The 24,124-nt window shown below is 42.4% G+C and overlaps 1 protein-coding gene across 1 annotated transcript in view; it reads right to left on the minus strand.

Moving 5' to 3' along the window:
- The window catches only part of LOC144599474 (sodium/hydrogen exchanger 9-like), a 411,061-nt gene that overhangs the window by 76,351 nt on the left and 310,586 nt on the right, over window positions 1-24,124 (minus strand). Inside the window, exon 13 of the mRNA XM_078410426.1 lies at window positions 401-449. Within this exon, the coding sequence (XP_078266552.1) occupies window positions 401-449 (49 nt within the window). The remainder of the gene's footprint in view (window positions 1-400; window positions 450-24,124) is intronic.

The following is a 24,124-nucleotide window of genomic DNA, read 5'->3' on the forward strand; positions in this document are numbered from 1 at the left end:
GTTTCCACGCTGTTTCTCTAAACACAGCAAAACTAAATTAAAATACAACATGCAATTGCTACATAATGCATATTCAATGCATGCAATAAAAACCATTTTGGTTGAAAAAATCTCTCAAGCAGAAGATAGACACAAAAAGCTGGAGAAACAGGCGGTATCTCTGACGAGAAGGAATGGGTGACGTTTTTCTGTTTCTCACACTCCATTGATTTTATACAATATTAAACAGCAGAAGGAAGATCCCACGTGCCAATCTAGAACAAGGCAAATGGCTTCAATGACCGGGAGGAGATATATTAATGAAAAAAAAATGGGATTTGTAAAATATCTTTTGAAGTTTCTCAAATGATGCACTGTTTTATTTACTCTGAATATTGGTTTTATTTTTTTTATTACTTACCACACGTAAACTTTCTAGGTTGAGCTCATCATCTGGGTTCACATCCACCCTGAGGTACAGAGAAAATGAATAGAATCAGTGAAGGCTTCTCTCAATGAGTCTTAGTGCCAACCTGCCTGCTCTTTCATTACATTATCCGTTAAACCTGAGGCCAATTATTAAAGCTTCAGTGATTTATAATTGGCTTCATTTTTCAAATTTTGCGACCTTAATGAACTTACCATAATTAATTCTGAACATTTATAATATTTAACATCAAAGTTGCTTAGTTGAAGGTTTGCACTGAAATAGGAGCATTGCTTATAGCTTCATAAACTTGGCATGGACAGAGAGGTGCTCTGGTGTGACAGCTTCTGGGTGGTACTTGTGCCAGGAAATGCTTCACCTGCATGAAATACTGCAAGTGTGGCAAATGTGCATTTTGTTCCACATTTATTTAACTCCACTTCAGAGGAATCTTTCCCTTTTTCTCCCATTATCCAAGGAAACAACAGACTCAATAGAGTGTCCAACAGCCCTCTGGGATCTCTGCACTTTGCTTCTACTCCTGGTTTTGATTGCTGCATCACTTGCAGGCATGTTTTCAGCTGACAAGGTTCTGAGCTCAGTGATTTCAAGGCACACAGCTTCAGTGACAGGGAGGAGATGGGTATTAACAAAGAAACAATAGGTTTTGTAAAATATGCTTTCAAAGCAGCTCAAATGAATCATTTCCACCTGCCCGCCTCTCCACCTCTATTTCCTCCGTTAAGACACATTAAAATCCCGTTTATCAATCTGCCTTAACATCCTCTTCTGGCCAGTGGAAAGTTTTGTCTGATAATCCTCCTGTGAAGCACCTTGAAAGTTTTATTATGTTATGAAGACTTTATAAATGCATTCCACTTTTAATCTTGAATTAAAAACACGTGCGAGACTCGCTGGTCTTTTATTGATGGCATTGGTAGCAGAGAAAAATCCAAAGCAAATTAAAACATCTTGAGCTGCCCATTATTCTGCATTTACCATATCAAGTAGAAATAACTTCACAAAATTTTAAAAACAAAGAGATCTTGACTGAAATGGGATCCTGGATAATTTCACAATTTAAACTACAGCACAGCAGATGTTCATTTTAAACAAAATTACAGATCTTCCTTTGCCAAAATTTTTTCATGAAGGAAGCATATTTGGCCCAGGTTTTGCTGCACTCAAAATGGTCGAGGCGACAAATGCTTACTGTTATTTACAGCAACTTCTGGCATCTCCAAATGTGTAATCAAAAGCAGAATTTTGGAGAATGCTGTCAGTGATATCTTGCTCCTCTGCAGTCTTGGCAGATGGAATTGTCCCGAGTTCACGGTCTTGCCGTAAAGCTGGAGTAATCACCCATTGGCATTGCATGAAATACCGATGGAAACCCAGGCCACTTTCAATCATGAGTTATTGAGTATTTAATGGCATGGCAAATCATAATTACTGCTGAACAACCTCCCCAGCAAATTAATTTTCATACATGAAAACTCATTAATATTGCACACTGTATTTTTTTAAACGTTGCTTTTAAGTTATTCTCATTTATGTCTTTCCTTAATTTTATGTATATCATAGAATCTTCACATTGCTTCCGTAAGATCATCTGAAGTTATACTTTTATTTTAAATTTCTTGAATTGTTGTCAATGAGCATTCTTCAGTGAGATTGGCTGAACACTTTTCCTATGCTCAGCCTACTTACAAATACTAGTGATTCTCTTTAAAGGGCAATTAATTCAAACAGGGGCCAGGAGATCAGAAAACTGCAGGTAAGTTTAGGTTTAGTTTAGAGAAATGGCATAGAAAAAGGCCCTTCACCCCTTCAAGTCCATGCCGACCATCAATCAGCTGTTTGCACTAATTCTTTGCTAACATGTCTTTAGCATGTGGGAAGAAACTGGAGAAAAACTACAGGGAGAACATGTATACTCCACACAGACAGCTCCAGAGGTCAGGATCAAACTCGGATCTCTGACGCTGTGAGGCAGCAGCTTTACCAGCTGCCCATTATAGTGATTATATCAAACATCTGCAGAAGCTGTAGAGGAAGTGAATTTTGCCTACTGTGACTACAATGCGAAAAAAAACATATCAGCTACAAAATGCTTCGGGATATTCAAAGTACATGAAAAGAACTATATAAATGTAAGTCTATTCTTGTTGTAAGCATGTGGGGTTCTTTTCTTCTGAATTAGAATTTATTGAGTACACTCCTGAGAATTTCTACAGCAGTGAAGGCAATTCCTCTTCTGCTGCCATGGGGGGTTTAGAGAGTTTTTTTTGGAACCTAAATAATAAATCTGAACTAGTTAGTAAATTAGTGTGGAAGATGCCGACAATTTTTCTTTGATAAGACAAATTTACAAGTTACTGCAGCATTTAATTTAAAACCACACTGTGTTTACAGATTGAAAAGCTGCTGACGCAGTAGCTACGAGGGAAAGCTGAAAAGAAAAAGATGTTATCAGCAATTTCTACCGTAGTTAGACATCAAGGTACTGCACCAGCATAGGAAATCATATATCATATCATATCATATATCTACAGCCGGAAACAGGCCTTTTCGGCCCTCCAAGTCCGTGCCGCCCAGTGATCCCCGTACATTAACACTATCCTACACCCACTAGGGACAATTTTTACATTTACCCAGCCAATTAACCTACATACCTGTACGTCTTTGGAGTGTGGGAGGAAACCGAAGATCTCGGAGAAAACCCACGCAGGTCACGGGGAGAACGTACAAACTCCTTACAGTGCAGCACCCGTAGTCAGGATCGAACCTGTGTCTCCGGCGCTGCATTCGCTGTAAAGCAGCAACTCTACCGCTGCGCTACCGTGCCGCCCAATGTAGTAAAATGTAGTAGCCACAAGACAAACCCACACACTGGTGCATCTCAACTCTTAGTATGCTGAGTTGTTGCTTCCCTATCATTCACAGTGTGGATGAGGATGTCACAAATCTCATCTGTGGCTACATATTTCACCGAGGTTCACACTTCGATACATGGAGTCAGTTGCACAGTGGCACTGGGAAAACTGTAATCATGATGTTTGTTGCTGTTGCTATATGGAGCTTATACATGAAGCCTAGAGATGATTTTGTTGATCATGTCTAAATGGCTAATATTAATAAATTATATAGAGAAGGACGCAAAGTGGTGGAATAACTCAGCAGGTCAGGCAACATCCCTTGAGAACAGGGATAGGTGATGTACCGGGTCGAGACCCTAGTCTGAAGAAAGGTTCTCGACCTGAAACGTCATCTATCCGTGTTCTCCTGGGATGCTGCCTGACTTGCTGATTTACTCCAGCACTTTGTGTCCTTTTGTGCATTAACCAGCATCTTCAGTTTTTTGGGTTTCTGCATTATCCCACAGAAAAGCATACTTTGGCAGGGAAAGAATAAGGAGAAAGTGAGAGAGGTGGAAGAACTGGGCAGATGAAAAATATTCAGCAGGTTTATGAAACACAATGGAAAGCAGGTTAATACTTAAGAGTGCCCCATGTGCAACCTGGGGTAAGGCTATCATTGGAAACATTAACAACCATCCTCACTTTGGCAATTCAGCGTTGGCAAACAGCTTAGCAAATCTATTGGTTTCTCACTTAGAAACCAAGTAAACTCTATAGTGGCAGCAGCAATGATATAGTTTCCTTGCCACTTGAATCCTCAACATATAGTAAAGTCAAGCAAGTTATGCTAGTGGAAAGCAGGTCCTCATTGAAACATCTTACTCTTCATTGTTATCAGTGGGTTGTCCTTCTGACTGGGTGGCACCAGCAATGGCTGCCTCGCCAACAATCTGTCTGTCCCTTCATTCTTTGTTGTTTTTTTTAGTATGTGTTAAATGTATGTTTTAGTGTTCTTTAGCTTGTTTTTTGTGGGGGTGGGGGAAACTCTTAATCTCATACCTCGACGGAGATGTGATTTTTTTTCAGTATCGTATCTCTGTCCACACTGCGGCCTAACATTAAGGAGGTGGAGGCCTTTGCTGGAGATCAACCGGAAGCTCCAACTGCGGGAGCCTGCGGGACTTACTTCGTGGAGCTCGCAGTCCCTAGTTAGGGACCGACTTCGGGAGCTTCAGGCCGCAGGACCTTCGACTGCCCTGATGTGGGGGCTTCGATCGCCCCGACGCGGGAGCTTCGACCACCGGCTGCGGGAGCTAAGACCGCCCCGACGCGGGAGCTTTGACCGCCCCGACTGCGGATAGTTCAACTGGCCCGACCATGGGAGAATAAAGAGGGAAGCAGATTAGACTTTATTGGTTCCATCACAGTGAGGAATGTGGGGAATCCGCTGTGGTGGACGTTTATGTTAACTTTTAATGCACTTGTGTCTCTTGATGCTCTTTTATAGTACGGCTGTATGGTAATTTGAATATCACTGTACCTTAATTGGTACACGTGACAAAAAAAGACTGAGAGCTCAAAACAGAATGTCTATTTCTTTCCAGAGTCTCTCCTGCCTTTTTCTCCAGAGATGCTGCCTAACCTGCTGAGTTACTCCAGCATTTTGGTCTGTTTCAAGAGTTTGGGGTCAGGAAAGTGATCAACATGGCTGCCCGCTGCCACCAAGAGGAAGTGGTGAGGGCCTCAGTGCGCAGGATGTTGGCCTGGGAGAGGAAGTTAATGTTGGCTTACTTACCCTGCTTATGAATTTGGAGAATTTAGCAGAGAGAGTATTGCTGGCAATTTTTCCAATGCCTTGTGAGGCCTGCAGTAGGTAGTCCAGGACTCAGTTGGAAACAGGAGGGCAGGGATCACCACTGCTGGTAGACCATTAGGTCCAAAGGCTTTTGAGTTTGAGTTTGAGTGTGAGTTTAGTTTATTGTCATATGTACTGGGGTACAGTGGAAAGCTTTTGTTGCGTGCTAACCAGTCAGCGGAAAGACAATACATGATTATGATCGAGTCATCCACCGTGTACAAATACATGATCAAGGGAATAACGTGAATAACGTTTAGTGCAAGATAAAGTCCAGTAAAAATCCAATCAAAGATAGTCCGAAGGTCTCCAAAGAGGTTGCATTTTTCCTCAAAACCTTCAATTAACAGCCAGGATTACAGAATCTTTTCTCTCGAGGGTTTTGAGATAATGCAGTCCCTCTGTTTATCATGCAAAATATTTGCCGAGAAGGGTCAACACAGAGACAAGTTTGGTGACATTTCATCAAGCACAGCAGAACCTAAAGGAAGAAAAGTTCTGCTGAGACCTTTGCTGGGTAGAGCGCTTTCTTCTTAGGATTGGGAATGGGAAGAGAGGGAAATATTCCTATGGAGTTTGGAGCTTAAAGAAAGCTGAGAGGATTAGACTTGCTTTAATTATCTACCAGTTTGAAATATACCATTAAGAATAATACGTTAGAAAAGTAAACAAATCACCATCATTCAAAGAAGAGTATTAACTAATTTAACTGCCCAATATCATTCTTTAATAATCTTGTCATCCAATTTGGCTCATTGTCAATAGACAATAGACAATAGACAATAGGTGCAGGAGGAGGCCATTCGGCCCTTCGAGCCAGCACCGCCATTCAATGTGATCATGGCTGATCATTCTCAATCAGTACCCCGTTCCTGCCTTCTCCCCATACCCCCTGACTCCGCTATCCTTAAGAGCTCTATCCAGCTCTCTCTTGAATGCATTCAGAGAATTGGCCTCCACTGCCTTCTGAGGCAGAGAATTCCACAGATTCACAACTCTCTGACTGAAAAAGTTTTTCCTCATCTCAGTTCTAAATGGCCTACCCCTTATTCTTAAACTGTGGCCCCTTGTTCTGGACTCCCCCAACATTGGGGACATGTTTCCTGCCTCTAACGTGTCCAACCCCTTAATAATCTTATACGTTTCGATAAGATCTCCTCTCATCCTTCTAAATTCCAGTGTATACAAGCCTAGTCGCTCCAGTCTTTCAACATATGAAAGTCCCGCCATTCCGGGAATTAACCTAGTAAACCTACGCTGCACGCCCTCAATAATAACCTTGCTAATCCCCACAAAGTGAATCATAGAACCCTTTCAATTGTCCTTGTAGTTAGGGTGGCACAGTTGTGCAGCATCTGCTGACTCACAGCGCCAGAGACCTGCGTTCGATCCTGACCTTGAGTGCATAACTTTAAATTTTAGATTTTAGAGATACAGCATGGAAACAGGCCCTTTGGCCCACCGAGTTCGCATTGACCACCGATCACTCCGTACACTAGCACTATCCTACACACTAGGGACAATTTCCAATTTTAACAAAGCCAGTTAACCTGCAAACCTGTACATCTTTGGAATGTGGGAAGAAACTGGTGCACCCGGAGGAAACCTCATGTGGTCACTGGGAGAACGTGCAAACTCCATACAGACAGCACTCAAGGTCAGGATCGAACCTGGGTCTCTGGCGTTGTAAAGCAGGAACTCCACCGCTGCTGCCTGTATGTAGTTTGCTCTTTCTCCAGATGACAGAATAGGCTGCCTCCAGGTGCCTCCCACAGGTTTCCTCCCACATCCCAAAGATATACAGGTATGCAGTTTAATTTACTTCTGGCAATTGCCCCAAATGTATAGAGAATGGATGCAAAGGGGGATAGCATAGATCTAGTGTGAGTGGATGATCGATGGTTGGCATTGACTCAATGTGTTGGAGGGCCTGTTTCCATGCTGTATCTCTCAACTAAACTAAACTATGGCCTTCAACCTATCCACATGCAAACTCAACAAATCCTAGACATGGCTTCCCACTTCCTTGATTAGCTTGATTAAAATACGTTTCATTATTTCTTCTTATTTAAACATAACCAGGCAATTCCTTGTGTACAGTGAATGAAACATTCAAACTATTCTTTCACACGACATGAATAAATCAGTCCTGATAATTTACATAAACTGAATAAATGTAACCAGGTAATTCTTTAACAGGCAAAGCACTAACCAGTCTAGATAATCATTCACTCACACTAAAAGCACACTGGCTGGAAAAAATCCTTACTCTTGCTAAATAAAATTGATCTGCAACTCACTCAGTTCAGCAACACAATCCTGAGAATATGCTCACGTTAAATAACACAAACCTAATAATCCTCACAGACTGAATAATAACCTTGCTAATTCCCACAAAGTGAATCATTGAACCCTTTCAATTCCATTGCATGAAATAAGATTTTCCTGATAATTCCCTTGCAGCTGAATTCATCCCTGATAGGCCATTTAGAACTCAGATACCAGGAGTGGGATGAAGCTACAAAGGCCGGGAGCTGTTCCACCATTGAACAAGATCATGGATGGTCTGATCTTGGGCTCTGCTCCATTTTCCACATGCTCCCCCATAACCATGTTAGACCGAACATCTCTCTACCTAGGCTTTAGGTATATTCTATAAATCAGCCTCCATAATTCCTTGAGAAACAAATTCCAAAGATTCCCAAGCCAATGAAAGAAGAAAGGGCATAAAGTGTGGAGTAACTCACAGTAATATGGATAGGTGATGTTTCAGGTAGGGACCTTTCTTCAGACACAAAACAAAATGTCACCTATTCATGTTACTCCAGGGATGCTGCCTGACCTGCTGAGTTACTCCAGCACTTTGTGACTTTTTGTGTAATCGAGCATCTGCAGTTCCTCCTTTCTACCAATGAAAGGAGAAATTCCTTCCCACCTTTACATAAAATGGATGAACTATTTGGTGAAACGATGCCCTGATGCCAACATTCCCTGGAAGGGAGTAACAGCCTCATGGCAAATAGAACAAAGCACAATTTCATAAATCTCCTCACATCAATTCACACAATTTTAATAATCCTGAGATAGATAAATCGGGCCTTGATAATCCTCAAACATCAAATGAACAGTTTTTGTAATCCACAGATTGTGGAGAACAGCCCTGATAATTTCCACAGATCGAAGAGAACAGTCTTTATAATTCCAAAATTGTGCTGTACAGCCTTGCGCATTCCCATTCAGCAGCACAGCCCTTAGGAAGCCTCAGATTACAAGTCACGATGCTAGTAATCCCCACAGAGCCTCCAGAAAGTATAATGCAGGTCATGTGTGAGGTCATGCACCTCAGTAAAAGGAGTCGAAAGGCAGGTTATTATCCAAATGGAGAAAGAGTCCAGATGAGTATGGTACAGTGGGACCTTGGTATTTCTGAGTATCAATCTCAGTCTGAATTAGGGTCTTGACCCGAAACATCACCTATTCCTTTTCTCGAGAGATGCTGCTTAACCTGCTGAGTTACTCCAGCATTTTGTGTCCATCAACAAAAAGCTAATTGGTAGGTGGAGCAAGTGGTTAGGGAGGCAAATGGCATATGGGTCTTTATTATAAGAGGATTGGAGTTTAGAAATAGGTAAGTGTTGATACAATTCTACAGTATCTAGAGCATTCTGCATAGTGTGTTCCCCTTATTTAAGAAACAATATATTAACATTGGGGGCAATCCACAAAGGGATGGCGCAGCAGTAAAGTTGCTGCCTTTCAGCGCTTGCAGCGCCGGAGATTTGGGTTCGATCCCGACTACGGGTGCTGTCTGTACGGAGTTTGTACGTTCTCCCCATGGCCGCGTGGGTTTTCTCCGAGGTCTTCGGTTTCCTCCCACACTCCAAAGATGTACAGGTAAATTGGCTTGGTAAATGTAAAAATTGTCCCTAGTATGTGTAGGATAGTGTTAATATGCGGGGATCGCTGATCGAAGGGCCTGTTTTCGCGCTGTATCACTAAACTAAACTAAACTAAAAAGATCAACCTAGCTAGTTCCTAGAATAAAAGGTTTGGCCTATAACAAGCGGCTGAAGAAATTAAATATGTATTCATTGGAGTTTAGACGAATGAAGGATAAATCTCTGGAATACTCTACTCCCGGGTATTGTGTCTGCAAAATAATTGGGGGTGTTTAAAGTGAAGTAGATACATATTTACAAGGTTATGTTTAGTTTAGTTTAGAAATATAGCATGGAAAAAGCTCTTCATCTCATTGAGTCCACACCGACTATCGGCATTGAGTCCACGCCGACTATCGGCATTGAGTCCACACCGACTATCGGCATTGAGTCCATGCCGACTATTGTCATTGAGTCCACGCTGGCTATCAACAAGCCCTTCATCTCATTGAGTCCACGCCGACTATGGGAAAGTGGATCTGACTTTCCCATCCACTCCCTACACACTAAGGGCAATTTACAGAGACCAATTAATCTACAATCCCACACGTCTTTGGGATGTGGGAGGAAACTGGAGCACCCGGAGGAAACCCTCACAGTCACAGGGAGAACATACAAACTCGACTCGGATCAAACCCAGGTCTCTGGCATTGTGAGGCAGCAGCTCCACCCGCTGCACCACTATGCCACCCACACTATGGAATAGAAAACTGCGAAGATCTGTAATGGAAGAAGAGTTGAAGCCTAGGGTAGATTAGCCATAATCGCATGGGGTGGCCAAGCCTTGCTCCTATTATTATCATGATCTTATGTTTAACTCATTGAATAGCCCAGTCCTGATAATTTACACACACTGGACAGAGCCCTTGTAATCCCCTATATCTGTCAATTGTTAGGGCTATGTTATTCAATGTGTCTAAATTATCAGTGCCGTGCTATTTAATGTGACTGGGTTATAAAGAGTATGTTATTCAATGTGTGGACATTATAAGGAAGGTTGTTATTGAATCTGACTAATTGTCTGCACTGTGCTATTCAGATTGATGGGATTATCAATATTGTGTGATCCAGTGTGTAGGAATTATCAAGGATAATTATAATTTCTGGAGAGTGGGTTAGTTGGGTTTTGTTCATGTATGAAATGTATTATGCATCACTCGTTATCACCTTCCCCACAGCCAACAATGGACCATTGTGAGCCCCACCTTTCCTTGATCATCGTTGCTTTAATTTGTCCTTCAGCATGTCTTTCATTCATTTGTTCCAAGTACCTTTTCATATCTCTCATTTCCCTCTCTCCCGACTCTCAGTCTCGACCCAAAACGTCACTTATCCCTTTTCTCCAGAGATGCTGCCTGATCCGCTGAGTTACTCCCGCTTTTTGTGTCTATCTTTGGTGTAAACCAGCATCTACAATTCATTCCTGCACATCTCTTGAACTACCATGGTGTTATAGACAATAGACAATAGACAATAGGTGCAGGAGTAGGCCATTCAGCCCTTCGAGCCAGCACCGCCATTCAATGCGATCATGGCTGATCACTCTCAATCAGTACCCCGTTCCTGCCTTCCCCCCATACCCCCTCACTCCGCTATCCTTAAGAGCTCTATCCAGCTCTCTCTTGAAAGCATCCAACGAACTGGCCTCCACTGCCTTCTGAGGCAGAGAATTCCACACCTTCACCACCCTCTGACTGAAAAAGTTCTTCCTCATCTCCGTTCTAAATGGCCTACCCCTTATTCTTAAACTGTGGCCCCTTGTTCTGGACTCCCCCAACATTGGGAACATGTTATCTGCCTCTAATGTGTCCAATCCTCTAATTATCTTATATGTTTCAATAAGATCCCCCCTCATCCTTCTAAATTCCAGTGTATACAAGCCCAATCGCTCCAGCCTTTCAACATACGACAGTCCCGCCATTCCGGGAATTAACCTAGTGAACCTACGCTGCATGCCCTCCATAGCAAGAATATCCTTCCTCAAATTTGGAGACCAAAACTGCACACAGTATTCCAGGTGCGGTCTCACCAGGGCCCGGTACAACTGTAGAAGGACCTCTTTGCTCCTATACTCAACTCCTCTTGTTACGAAGGCCAACATTCCATTGGCTTTCTTCACTGCCTGCTGTACCTGCATGCTTCCTTTCATTGACTGATGCACTAGGACACCCAGATCTCGTTGAACTCCCCCTCCTCCTAACTTGACACCATTCAGATAATAATCTGCCTTTCTATTCTTACTTCCAAAGTGAATAACCTCACACTTATCTACATTAAACTGCATCTGCCATGTATCCGCCCACTCACACAACCTGTCCAAGTCACCCTGCAGCCTTATTGCATCTTCCTCACAATTCACACTACCCCCCAACTTAGTATCATCTGCAAATTTGCTAATGGTACTTTTAATCCCTTCGTCTAAGTCATTAATGTATATCGTAAATAGCTGGGGTCCCAGCACCGAACCTTGCGGTACCCCACTGGTCACTGCCTGCCATTCCGAAAGGGACCCATTTATCCCCACTCTTTGCTTTCTGTCTGTCAACCAATTTTCTATCCATGTCAGTACCCTACCCCCAATACCATGTGCCCTAATTTTGCCCACTAATCTCCTATGTGGGACCTTGTCGAAGGCTTTCTGAAAGTCGAGGTACACCACATCCACTGACTCTCCCTTGTCAATTTTCCTAGTTACATCTTCAAAAAATTCCAGTAGATTTGTCAAGCATGATTTCCCCTTCGTAAATCCATGCTGACTCGGAATGATCCCGTTACTGCTATCCAAATGCTCAGCAATTTCGTCTTTTATAATTGACTCCAGCATCTTCCCCACCACTGATGTCAGACTAACTGGTCTATAATTACCCGTTTTCTCTCTCCCTCCTTTCTTAAAAAGTGGGATAACATTTGCTATCCTCCAATCCACAGGAACTGATCCTGAATCTATAGAACATTGAAAAATGATCTCCAATGCTTCCACTATTTCTAGAGCCACCTCCTTAAGTACTCTGGGATGCAGACCATCAGGCCCTGGGGATTTATCAGCCTTCAGTCCCATCAGTCTACCCAAAACCATTTCCTGCCTAATGTGGATTTCCTTCAGTTCCTCCATCACCCTAGGTTCTCCGGCCCCTAGAACATTTGGGAGATTGTGTGTATCTTCCTCAGTGAAGACAGATCCAAAGTAACGGTTTAACTCGTCTGCCATTTCTTTGTTCCCCATAATAAATTCCCCTGCTTCTGTCTTCAAGGGACCCACATTTGCCTTGACTATTTTTTTCCTCTTCACGTACCTAAAAAAACTTTTGCTATCCTCCTTTATATTATTGGCTAGTTTACCCTCGTACCTCATCTTTTCTCCCCGTATTGCCTTTTTAGTTAACTTTTGTTGCTCTTTAAAAGAGTCCCAATCCTCTGTCTTCCCACTCTTCTTTGCTATGTTATACTTCCTCTCCTTAATTTTTATGCTGTCCCTGACTTCCCTTGTCAGCCACAGGTGTCTCTTACTCCCCTTAGAGTCTTTCCACCTCTTTGGAATAAATTGATCCTGCAACCTCTGCATTATTCCCAGGAATACCTGCCATTGCTGTTCTACCGTCTTCCCTGCTAGGGCCTCCTTCCAGTCAATTTTGGCCAGCTCCCGCCTCATGCCTCTGTAATCCCCTTTGCTATACTGTAATACCGACACTTCCGATTTTCCCTTCTGCCTTTCCATTTGCAGAGTAAAACTTATCATGTTGTGATCACTGCCTCCTAATGGCTCTTTTACCTCTAGTCCCCTTATCAGATCAGGATCATTACACAACACTAAATCCAGAATTGCCTTCTCCCTGGTAGGCTCCAGTACAAGCTGTTCTAAGAATCCATCTCGAAGGCACTCTACAAACTCTCTTTCCTGGGGTCCATTTCCAACCTGATTTTCCCAGTCTACCTGCATGTTGAAATCTCCCATAACCACCGTAGCATTACATTTTTGACACGCCAATTTTATCTCCTGATTCAACTTGCACCCTATGTCGAGGCTACTGTTTGGGGGCCTATAGATAACTCCCATTAGGGTCTTTTTACCCTATTTTACTCTATTTTCTAATTGGCCTGAAGAAGGGTCTCGACCCGAAACGTCACCCATTCCTTTTCTCCAGAGATGCTGCCTGACCTGCTGAGTTACTCCAGCATTTTGTGATACCTTGCTTTTTGCATGGTCGTTTTTCTTTTCACCATCTTGTAGAATTTATGTAGCCATATGTATTATTTATGTTTTTGCATGTTGTCCAAGTCTATGTGCCTGTGATGTTGCTGCAAGCAAGATTTTTACTGCACCAGTTCCTCAGAGTACTTGTACTTATAAACAACAAACTTAACTCTACTCGCAATAACCCTCTCGCAAATCAGCCAGAAATCCCTTGAGAATCCTTTTGTCTTTTTCACACAATTGATGTGGAAACCCAATGACGGCAAAGAAAATTGTGCTTTTAATTTATCAAAAATAAATCATGTACAGTATGAATGAAGGAAATGCTAAGCGATTGTGAAATACCATGCAGCGTAATGAGAGAGTATTGAGACTGTGCTGTCATCCTGAATGGTTGGAGCTGATAGAAAAGATTCACTTAAGGTAAGGGTTGATGTATGTTTCAAGGAAAAAGGAATAGATGAAAATGGAAGTTGATGGGAAGAAGTAATTCGAATGAGAGATTGCTCATGGAAACAATAAACATCAGTAACATGTTAGTTGATCTGAATAATGTGCTTTGTTTGTTGATTACAATTCTATAAAACAAATTAAATTGTAAAATTAAATTATGCTTTATTATTTACATTGCACCAGGATATTTATCTGCTGCTTGGCGTGTCTTTTTGTTAAGAACTCATGGCATTATCTGAGGACTAACCCGGAATAAGTAATGGCAAAAGTTAGTTCTCAGATATAATTTTTACTGAAGCCAATTAACCTACAAACCTGTACGAGTTTGGAATGTGGGAGGAAATCGGAACACCCAGAGAAAACCCATGCAGTCATGGGGAGAAGGTACAAACTCTGTACAGACAGCACCGGTAGTCAGGACTGATCCCAGGTCTCTGGCACTGGAAGGCAGCAACTCTACTGCTATGCCACCCAAACAATTGCCTTTACTTTTTTTGTTTACTTTTTTCATATTTTGGGGACCTGAGCATCTCTTGCAAGTCAAGATTTGTTGTCCATCTCTAAATGTCCTTGGAAAGATCATGGTGAGCTGACTTCTTGAACTCAGTGTTGCTTCTGATTATGGAACTCTCAGAGTGCTCTGTGGAGCATTTCACATCAGTGACCAGAAAACAATTCCTTTTCTATAAGTTAAAAAAAGCACAACAGTTGGTTACTCATCCAGAATAAGTGTTTTCTCTACAGTGGGACTTTTATTTCAGCCTTGGGTGCTTCACAGCTAGTCACCGCTTGATTCAAGCGCTTTGCTGAAAATTTGGAGCCACTTTTAACAGCACCATAAATAATTGCAACAAATTGATTTTGTTTCCTACCCCAAGTTCAAACTCTGGCTTCAAAGCACGATGTGATGAGGCACTACACAATGATGTCTCCGATATTTTAATTGTAAATCGAGTTTGCTATCTCAATAAACATATTTGACAAGAGAATATGACTTCTCATAAATTCTAAGCAATAATTCAGTTGTGCATAAGGCAGCATGTGTCATCGCCGGAGTCTATCATCATTACCCAACCTGAAATATTTTTCTATTTGGGTATCTATGTATAATCAAGGACATTTGAAACATTTATCAGTTTAAAAGGGACATTGATAGCACAGATACAAAGTTGCTCAAGTCATCGGCAACAGAGGGTTGTCGAAATATAAAAATCTACAATTTCTGGAATCTTGAGCAGAAAACAAAGTGCTGGAAGAACTCAATGGGACCGATAGCATATGAGTAGGAAATGGACAGGCAACATTTCAGGCTGGGATGCTTCTTCAGACTGACGTTTCGGATTAGGTCTTTTCTTCAGACTAAAGACAGATCCTGACCCAAAATGTTGTCACTTCATTCCCTTCACAGATGCTCTCAGATGTGCTGAGTTCCTCCAGCACTTGTGGTGAATGGTTGATTCTTAGATTGGGGTGATGCAACAATCTTGGTGTTGATAGATTTTTATTAATTACATCAAATTTCGGGTATAAACCACAATTTGTGGATATCACAAAACATGGCACCATTGGGAAAGAAGGTAATGACATGCCATCAATTGATTTAACAATGCACCCACCAGCTGAAATATTAATACTGCAAGTTATAAGTTATTTAGAATGGAGTTCACCCAAGTGAATGTTCTACAGCTGGTGACAGGTGACAGATGCAGGTGACAGGTCCCTAGAGGAAAAGCTTGCATGCGAAGGCTATTGCAGGGGACTGAGGCATGGATTTTAAAGTTATAGGCTGAACCTTTGAAATGTTTGGTGATAGGACAACATCAATGATAAAGTCAAAAGCTTGGAGGAGTAGAACACCAATCTTGCACTGGACTTTGCAGAGCTTTGAGAGCAACCTTTCCAGCAAGGGAGTAGAACTCAAATCCATCAGTGCGTCAGTCACTGAAAGGAAGCATGCAGGTACAGCAGGCAGTGAAGAAAGCCAATGGAATGTTGGCCTTCATAACAAGAGGAGTTAGGAGTATAGGAGCAAAGAGGTCCTTCTGCAGTTGGACAGGGCCCTAGTGAGACTGCACCTGGAGTACTGTGTGCAGTTTTGGTCTCCAAATTTGAGGAAGGATATTCTTGCTATTGAGGGCGTGCAGCGCAGGTTTACTAGGTTAATTCCCGGAATGGCGAGACTGTCATATGTTGAAAGACTGGAGCAACCAGGCTTGTATACACTGGAATTTAGAAGGGTGAGAGGAGATCTTATCGAAACGTATAAGATTATTAAGGGGCTGGACACATTAGAGGCAGGAAACATGTTCCCAATGTTGTGGGAGTCCAGAACAAGGGGCCACAGTTTAAGAATAAGGGGTAGGCCATTTAGATGAGGAAAAACATTTTCAGTCAGAGAGTTGTGAATCTGTGGAATTCTCTGAAGGCAGTGGAGGCCAATTCCCTGAATGCATTCAAGAGAGAGCTAGATAGAGCTCTTAAGGATAGCAGAGTCAGGGGGTATGGGGAGAAGGCAGGAACGGGGTACTGATTGAGAATGATCAGCCATGATCACATTGAATGGCGGTGCTGGCATGAAGGGCCGAATGGCCTCCTCCTGCACCTATTGTCTATTGTCTGTTATCAGCACATCCTTGAACACAAGGGTCAAGCAGCAACTGCCAGTCTCTCTCTATTTTCAGTGTAACTCAAGCAGGAAGTGCACATGCTCATTGCTCATCTGCTCTCAGTAAAGCTGACACCCCTGTCATTATGGGTCTTTAACTGAGAAAATCACAAAGTGCTACAGTAATTCAGCGGCTCCGGCAGCATCTGTGGTGGGGGGGGGGGGGGGGGGGGGGAATGGGTTGGGGACATTTTGGGTTGGGACCATTTTTCAGACACACAGGTGATGCTTTGGGTTGGGACCCTTCAAAACTGACCGCCAATGATCTCTAACCTGAGAGTACTTGTACTTATAAACAACATGACAATAAACTCAACTCTACGCGCAATAACCCTCTCGTAAATCAGCCGGAAATCCCTTGAGAATCCTTTTGTCTTTTTCACACAATTGATGTGGAAACCCAATAAGGGCAAAGAAAATTATGCTTTTAATTTATCAAAAAGAAATCAAGTACAATGTGAATGAAGGAAATGCTAAGTGATTATGAAATACCATGCAGCATAGTGAGAAAGTATTGAGAATGTGCTGTCATCCTGAATGGTTGGAGCTGATAGAAAAGACTCATTTAAGGTCAGGGTTGATGTATGTTTCAAGTCTGATCTCTGCCATGATACTTCAGGAGAATGCCAGAAGGTTTACAGAGTAGGAATCTCTGCGGATAACCAATCTGATCCTAATCTACTGTTTCCTTGCCTCCGGCTCGCCCAGATTGTTGTCACTCCCGCTGAGTAAATGCGGCCCAAAGTCTGGCCTCCACTGAAATTCAACAACTTTCCCTCAGGGACTTCACAGTTGGAGGGATGCTGTGTGTAGCAGCAATTGATCTACAAAATTATCCTTTCTATTAATTTTGTATGCAAGCATAGCTCTGACCACACACGGAGTGTGTACATGGGTTGCACACTATCAGCATCAGGCATGGTGCTCACATGCTACACTTTAGTTCATCCTAGTGGTTGAAATACATACAGTTGATGTATTGTTGCTGGGGTATCAAGTGCTGATATGCCTGCCAATGTGTTAAACTTTGGACTTTAAGATACAGTGTGAAAACAGACCTTCAGCCCACCAAGTCCGTGCCGACCAGCAATTATCCCGGCCACAAACCTACACACACTCGGGACAATTTTACAACTTACAGAAGCCAATTAACCTACAAATCTGTACATCTTTGGAGTGTGGGAAGAAGCTGGAGCACCCGGAGAAAACCCACGTGGTCACAGGGAGAATGTACAAACTCCGTATAGACAGCACCCACAGTCAGAATCAAACCCGGGTTTCTGGCGCTGTGAGGTAGCAACTCTACTGCTGTGCCACTGTGCCCCTGCCGCTGTGGTAGGAATGGAATCTCCTGTAGTTAAGAATGAGTGGTGAGCCCACAGAGTAACGTGCATGCATTTGCTGAACTCCTGCACCCCAGGGACATTTGCAATCCTGCAAAGCTGCACATGAGCTCCACCTGCACCTCTCTGGCAAGACAGCATGTAAGGTAACTGGCTCTGTTTAAATTAAAGAGCTGGCCTCTCTCAATTAGTTGTCCCATGGAAGAAGATACATGGAACTGCAGATCCTGATCAACTAAAAAACATCCAGTGCTGGAGCAACCCAATGGGTCAGGCAGCATCTCTGGAGAACAAGGATGTTCTACTTATGCGCTTCAGAGATGCTGCCTGACCTGCTGAGTTTCTACAGCACTTTGGGTCTTTTTTTTTAATCCCATGGAAGAGGCAGGCATTTCCTCTTGAAAAGAACAGGACTAAGAATGAGCAGAGAGAGCTGTTGGAGGTAGAGGAATGGGAGTTTTGCATCATTTATTCATTCATCGAGGATGGCATTAATGGTAATGTTGGTACCATCATGCTCCTGATCTGTTTAGAGACAATTAACAATTAACCCCATTTGTGGGCATGGCGTCACATATTGGTAAGGTTGGTGGATTTCCGTTTCTGGGCAACACAATGGTGCAGCTTGTAGAGCTGCTGTCTCACTGCACCAGAGACCCGGATTCAATCCTGACTTTGGGTGCTGTTTGCGTGAAGTTGGCACGTTCTCCCTCATCTCCTCCAGGTGCTCCTGTTTTCTCCCACATCCAAAGGACATGTGGGTTTGTAGGTTAACTGACCTCTGTCAATTGCCGCTTATGTGTAGGGTGTGGATGAGAAAGCAGTATGAACAAGTGATCGATGGTCAGCATTAATTTGGTGGGCCAAAGGCCCTGTTCCCCTGCTGTATTTCTTAACTAAACAGCGCATGAGTGGACTTTTGTGGATTTTTAGGACAATCCAGTCCAGTAATTTTATGCTTACAAACTATTTCAAAAATTTCTAAATGCATTTACTTTCCAAGATGCCAGAGTAGAATTTGAACTCATGCATCTGTGCAAGTGAGGTAACTTAACCATAATGCTGTGGTGTTCTTTTGGTTTTCCAGAACACAGCATTAAGTGGCCAGTGTTCGGGGTCCAATTTTCGAACCACAATCTCAGGGTATGTGACATCATGCTTCAGTAAGAGCGTTATTCTTAAAATGTTCCACCCAACCATGAATGCAATTCAAGAGCAGAGTAAGCATCACACTGTCCGCAGCTGACCAGGTCATCATGATCATGGTCTTCAACACGATGGGATTTTTCCAGACTGGAACTGGAGATACTTGTATTGCGGTTTGTCCACTATTGCTAAACGTGCGTTATGTTATTGTGTTCAGTTTAGGTCACCCTGCTATAGGAAGGATGTTGTTGACTGAAAAGAATGCTGAGAAGATGTACGAGGATGTAGCCAGGACTTGATGGCCTCAGCTTTCGGGAGAGGTTGGACAGGCTCGGACTATTTGTTGGAGTGCAGGTGGATGAGGTGTGAAAGATCATGAGGGAAATAAATAGGATAAATGCGCAGAATCTTTTACTCAAAGTAGGGAAATGAAGAACAAGAGGACATTTAAGTTGAAAGGGAAAAATTTAAAAGGACCCTGAAGTACAACTTTTTACATAGAGGGCGGTGGGTAAATGAATGAGCTGCGGGTGAAGGTAGTTGAGGCAATTACTATAACACTATTTAAAAGCCATTTGGACAGGTACATGGATAAGAAAGGTTTAGAAGGATATTGGCCAAATGCAGGGTGGGGGGCTAGTGTAAATGGGGTGTCTCGGTTGGCATGGGCAAGTAGGGCCGAAGGGCCTGTTTCCAAGCTGCAAGACCCTATGTGAAATTATGAGCTTTACCGGGAGAAACAGATGGATTATTGAGCTCCAAAATGGCAGTGTGGCTGTCATGTCAGTATTGGATGCTAACTAATATTCCCATCTGCCTAATTAGCATGCTTTTAGCAAACATTATCCACACATTCACACTAATGCACTGACCACTATGACATTTGGCAAAATTACCCCATACAACAGATGATGTAATCGTCTGTTATGGGTGCCAAAAGGTGCCATTATTTAGCCAAATTTAGCAACTAATATCTCTAGTGGCAAATAATATTATTTCAAGCAAGCATTGTATATTTCTACAATTTCAAAGGGAAAGCAGAAGGATTCTGGCAGCACAGAGAATGAATGCAGATGCAGTATTGTGCTATTTTTTTATAACTGCATACAAACATACCCTGCAAGGCCAGGGTAATTAAGTAAAAGGATTCAAAGAGGCTCTGTATGCTGCTAACTACTATCATCCTGTCACTTCACATTTCCTGACAGCTATTGTGGGATGTGTGACAATAACTTGAAATTGAATTTGTCCTTTAAACGTAAAGAATATCAGTGGGACGAAATTAGGTGTCTCAGCTAATTTATTAAATTCTCCAGTATTATTCAAATAGTACACAGTCACAATGTATGTGCAAATACTCAAAACTCAAGGATGAAAGTAGCAACAGAAGGAACAGAAATATAAACATTAATGAATTCGGAAATTCACTGCAAGCAGGTATCTAACCTTCCTGAAGCACAAATTGGAATATATATTCACAACAAATGTTTATTTGCAAAGTGGATACTGACTCAACATGATTAATGCTTGCAGTGTTTTACTAAATTTTAATCTTGATTCAATGCATTGTGTTTTGCTTTGTTAAATTGATTAATTGGACTTGGACAGCGCAGGTCATTATGAAACGCTAAAAATATAGTAAGGTGGATATTTTTTATTGAAGAACTCGTGTTTAACTGAATGAAGGCACTTTGTCTGACACTGTTCCACATTAATCATTGAGCTGCACAATTGTTTCTTAATGCTCAATTAAATTTTCAATCCCTTGGAGGAAATTTCTCGCCCTTCAGCAATGGAAGCTAATATTCAGAAGGAAATTTATGATACGTGAAAACATCGCTTAAAGTAATATCACAAATGCACTGCTCCTTCTGTAGTCCAGTATCACATGAGAGCATCAGGAAGCATCCTGACCTCTATCGTTGGCCTTGATCTAATTTGTATAAAGGTCACAAAGCTGCCGGGGTGGTGACTCGGATGAGGAGAAATTTAGGATGTTTCCAGAGGAAGGAAAACAATAGTACAGGGTAGCAAAATGGCTAACGGCAATCAGTCTGTTGGGAAGCTGTGCATACAAACAAAGGCGTAAACCTCAGATTCCTCTTGGAGCAGCCAGAAGTGCTACAAAAACTGAAACCTCTTTATCTGAATGCAGGCAGCATGGTAGGTAAGTTAATGGAGCAAATAGGAATAAATGGGTACTATCTAATAGGCATTACAGTGATGTGGTTGCAAAGTGACCAAGGTCGGGAAATAAATATTCCAGAATACTTAATTGTCAGAATAGCTGAGCAAAGTGGAAAAGGAGGCAAGGAATGGGATAGGCACAATTGAGGGAAAGGAAGTCAGTTTAGAAAATCTAGAAGTATAATCAGTTTGGGTGCAGCTAAGAAACAGCAATATTGTTGGGAATTATATAGAGGCCCCAAACAGTAGTGGTATAATGCAGGGTATAGTATCGTCCAGGAAATTAGAGATGTACATAACAAGGGAAATACAAAAAGTATCGTGGTCTTCATCTTACATATACATTGGGCAAACCAAATTATCAGTAATAGTGTGGAGGATGAATTCACAGAGAAAATACAAGATGTTTTTTTGGATCAGTGTATGGGCATTTTTTATTCAGTATTGTTTTTTGATAAAAGTTGTTGATAATCTGGCAGTCAAGGGGATTTGAGAAACAGTTATTATATTGTGATAGAATTTGTGAAAGTGTCTTAAGACTGAACTAAGCAATCAAGGCTTCAGTCATTCATTGGCCTAGGTAGATTGCAAAGCTGCATGAAAAGAATTACAGTAAAAGGTAATGGAGAATGTGAACAAAATAATGTAATTGTGAAATGCAGTGGTAGGAAATGGCCAGCAGGCCCTGGTGTACTTACTGGCAGAGGGAGGATCACAGCTGATACTACAGATGACCTCAATCAAATCCCTGCCGGAAATCTTCAAAGATATTTCACCACCAGACATAACTTCCCTCTCCCTGGCTGGAGGCTCGCAGCAGCCTGGGACTTGCCTACGAACTAGAGTGTGGACTGAAAATTGTGCCAAAACATGGTGCCTCTTGCATGCGAGCTTGGTAGAATATTTCTATAACATTTGTTAATCAGGGATTGGGGTTTTGTGAGAAAAATAATTTCAGTGTTTGCACTGCACACGAGACAATGAAAGCAGCATTGAACCGTTCACTTCCTCTTTTAGCATTTTGCTTAAATCTCAAAAGTCCTTCAGCAGTCCTTCTTGGTGAGACAGAGATTCACATGCACCTCCTCTAACCTGATCTACTGCATTAGGTGTTCCCAATGTGATCTCCTGTACATGGGCGAGACCAAGGATAGACCACTTCGCCCAGCACTTGCACTTGGTTTTCCAAGCCCACTGGATCTCCCGGTTGCTGTCCATTTTAACTCCCCTTCCCACACTGACCTTTCTGTCCTGGACCTTTCTGCCCTGGACCTCACTCCTTGTCAGAGTAAGATCACATGTAAACTGGAGGGCCAGCACCTAATTTTTCGCTTAGGGCAGCTTGCCACAGTAATGAATTCTCCAATTTTAGGTAACCAACGCACATAGAGCCTCCTTTTCCCTCCCCCTCAACACCCCTCCCCTTCTCTCCCCCACCCTCAAGTTACTTCCCCTGAACCTTGCACCAGTTTCTCCCCTCCCCCCTCAACCCATTCCCCCCCCCCACCCCTTCCCCCTACCCCCTGCATCCATTCCATCGGCTACACAATTTGCAACTATTCTTTCCCCAAGCTTTCCAATTCACAACTCTTTAACCTTTTGTGGTCACACCTACATTTTCATCCCTGACCTTCGTCCAGCAATCTGCATCTCAAAAAAACAACCCTTGCCTGTGTTCACATATTACCGGCCATGCATTGTTCTGCCACTCCGTTCTTAAAACCTTCTTTCCCGCTCCCCCTTCAATCAGTCTGACGATTAACACCCCAAAACGTCACCTTTCCATGTTCTCCAGAGATGCTGCCTGACCCACTGAGTTACTCCAGCATTTGTGTCTTTCTTTGGTAACCCAGCTCTTGCAGTTCCTTCTTATTACATCTGTGAATGGAGAGTAGCTTAAAGTGACTTGAAAGTAGCACAGTGATTTTGTAATCTTAATAGAGATCACAGTGATTTGTACTAATGGTGAGAGTATTGATAGTGCTTGTAAAAGGTATAACACACAACCTCAATAAGAACATTGGTTAAGGCACTGTCTGCTTTGTTATAAATTACAACTTCAAACTCCTATTAGCACCAGGGTAATAGAAATAAAAAATTCAGAAGCTGCAGAGCCAGCCAGGAGTTTGTGGTTGAAGATAAATGACCAGAAGTGATGTAGAAGTAGGCTGGGCACAGTTTATTGAAAGGCTGTTGAAATTGTGTTAGCAGAGAATAGAGTTATAGAGTCATATTCATATAGCATGGAAACAGGCCCTTCGGCCCAACTTGCTCGCGCCGACCAACATGCCCCATCTACATTAGTCTCACCTCCCTGTGTTTGGTCCATCTATATGCTAAAACCCTTGTTTGTTTGTTTGTTTGTTCGTGAACTACAGCCAAAACGGTACTCGATAGCCTGACAATTGTAGGCCCACCTTACTCACCATCGACTCTTTGGTGGGGGAGGAGGGAGGGAGGGGGAGAGGTGGAAGAGGAGGGGGAGGGGAGGGGAGGGGGAGGGGGAGGGGGGTGGAGAGGGTGCTGCACCAATGCAGGAGAGCTTTGGGCCCAACGGGTCCACTTGGTCTAGTATTCCTCTAAACCTATTCTAACCATGTACCTGTACAAATGTTTTTTAAACATAGTGATAGTTCCTGCTTCAACTTCCTCCAGCAGCTCGTTTCATATACCTACTACCCTTGTTTAAAAAAGTTGTTCCTCATGTTCTTATTAAATCTGTCCCCCCTCATCCCCTCTCAACTCACCTTAAAACTATGTTCTTTGGTTCTTGATTCCCCTACTCTGGGTAAAAGACACTGCATTTTGGCTATCTAATCCTCTCATATACACCTCTCTAATACCACCCCTCTTCCTCCTGCACTCAAAGGAACACAGTAATTAATGATGAATGGGTTACAATATTGGAGGAAAAGACCAATGGATACATCACATTAAAAGTTTCCTCTCTTCCGTAAGTGTGAGGTTCTATATTTTATTCTTCGTCCATCTTCCACAAGAACAGTGATGGTTATGGTAATGTGATGGTTAATTTGCATAAATGTTATTTACAATTTTTCAGTTACTTCAGGAAACACA

The sequence above is a fragment of the Rhinoraja longicauda genome, chromosome 13, assembly GCF_053455715.1.
Source record: "Rhinoraja longicauda isolate Sanriku21f chromosome 13, sRhiLon1.1, whole genome shotgun sequence".
Lineage (NCBI taxonomy): Eukaryota > Metazoa > Chordata > Chondrichthyes > Rajiformes > Arhynchobatidae > Rhinoraja > Rhinoraja longicauda.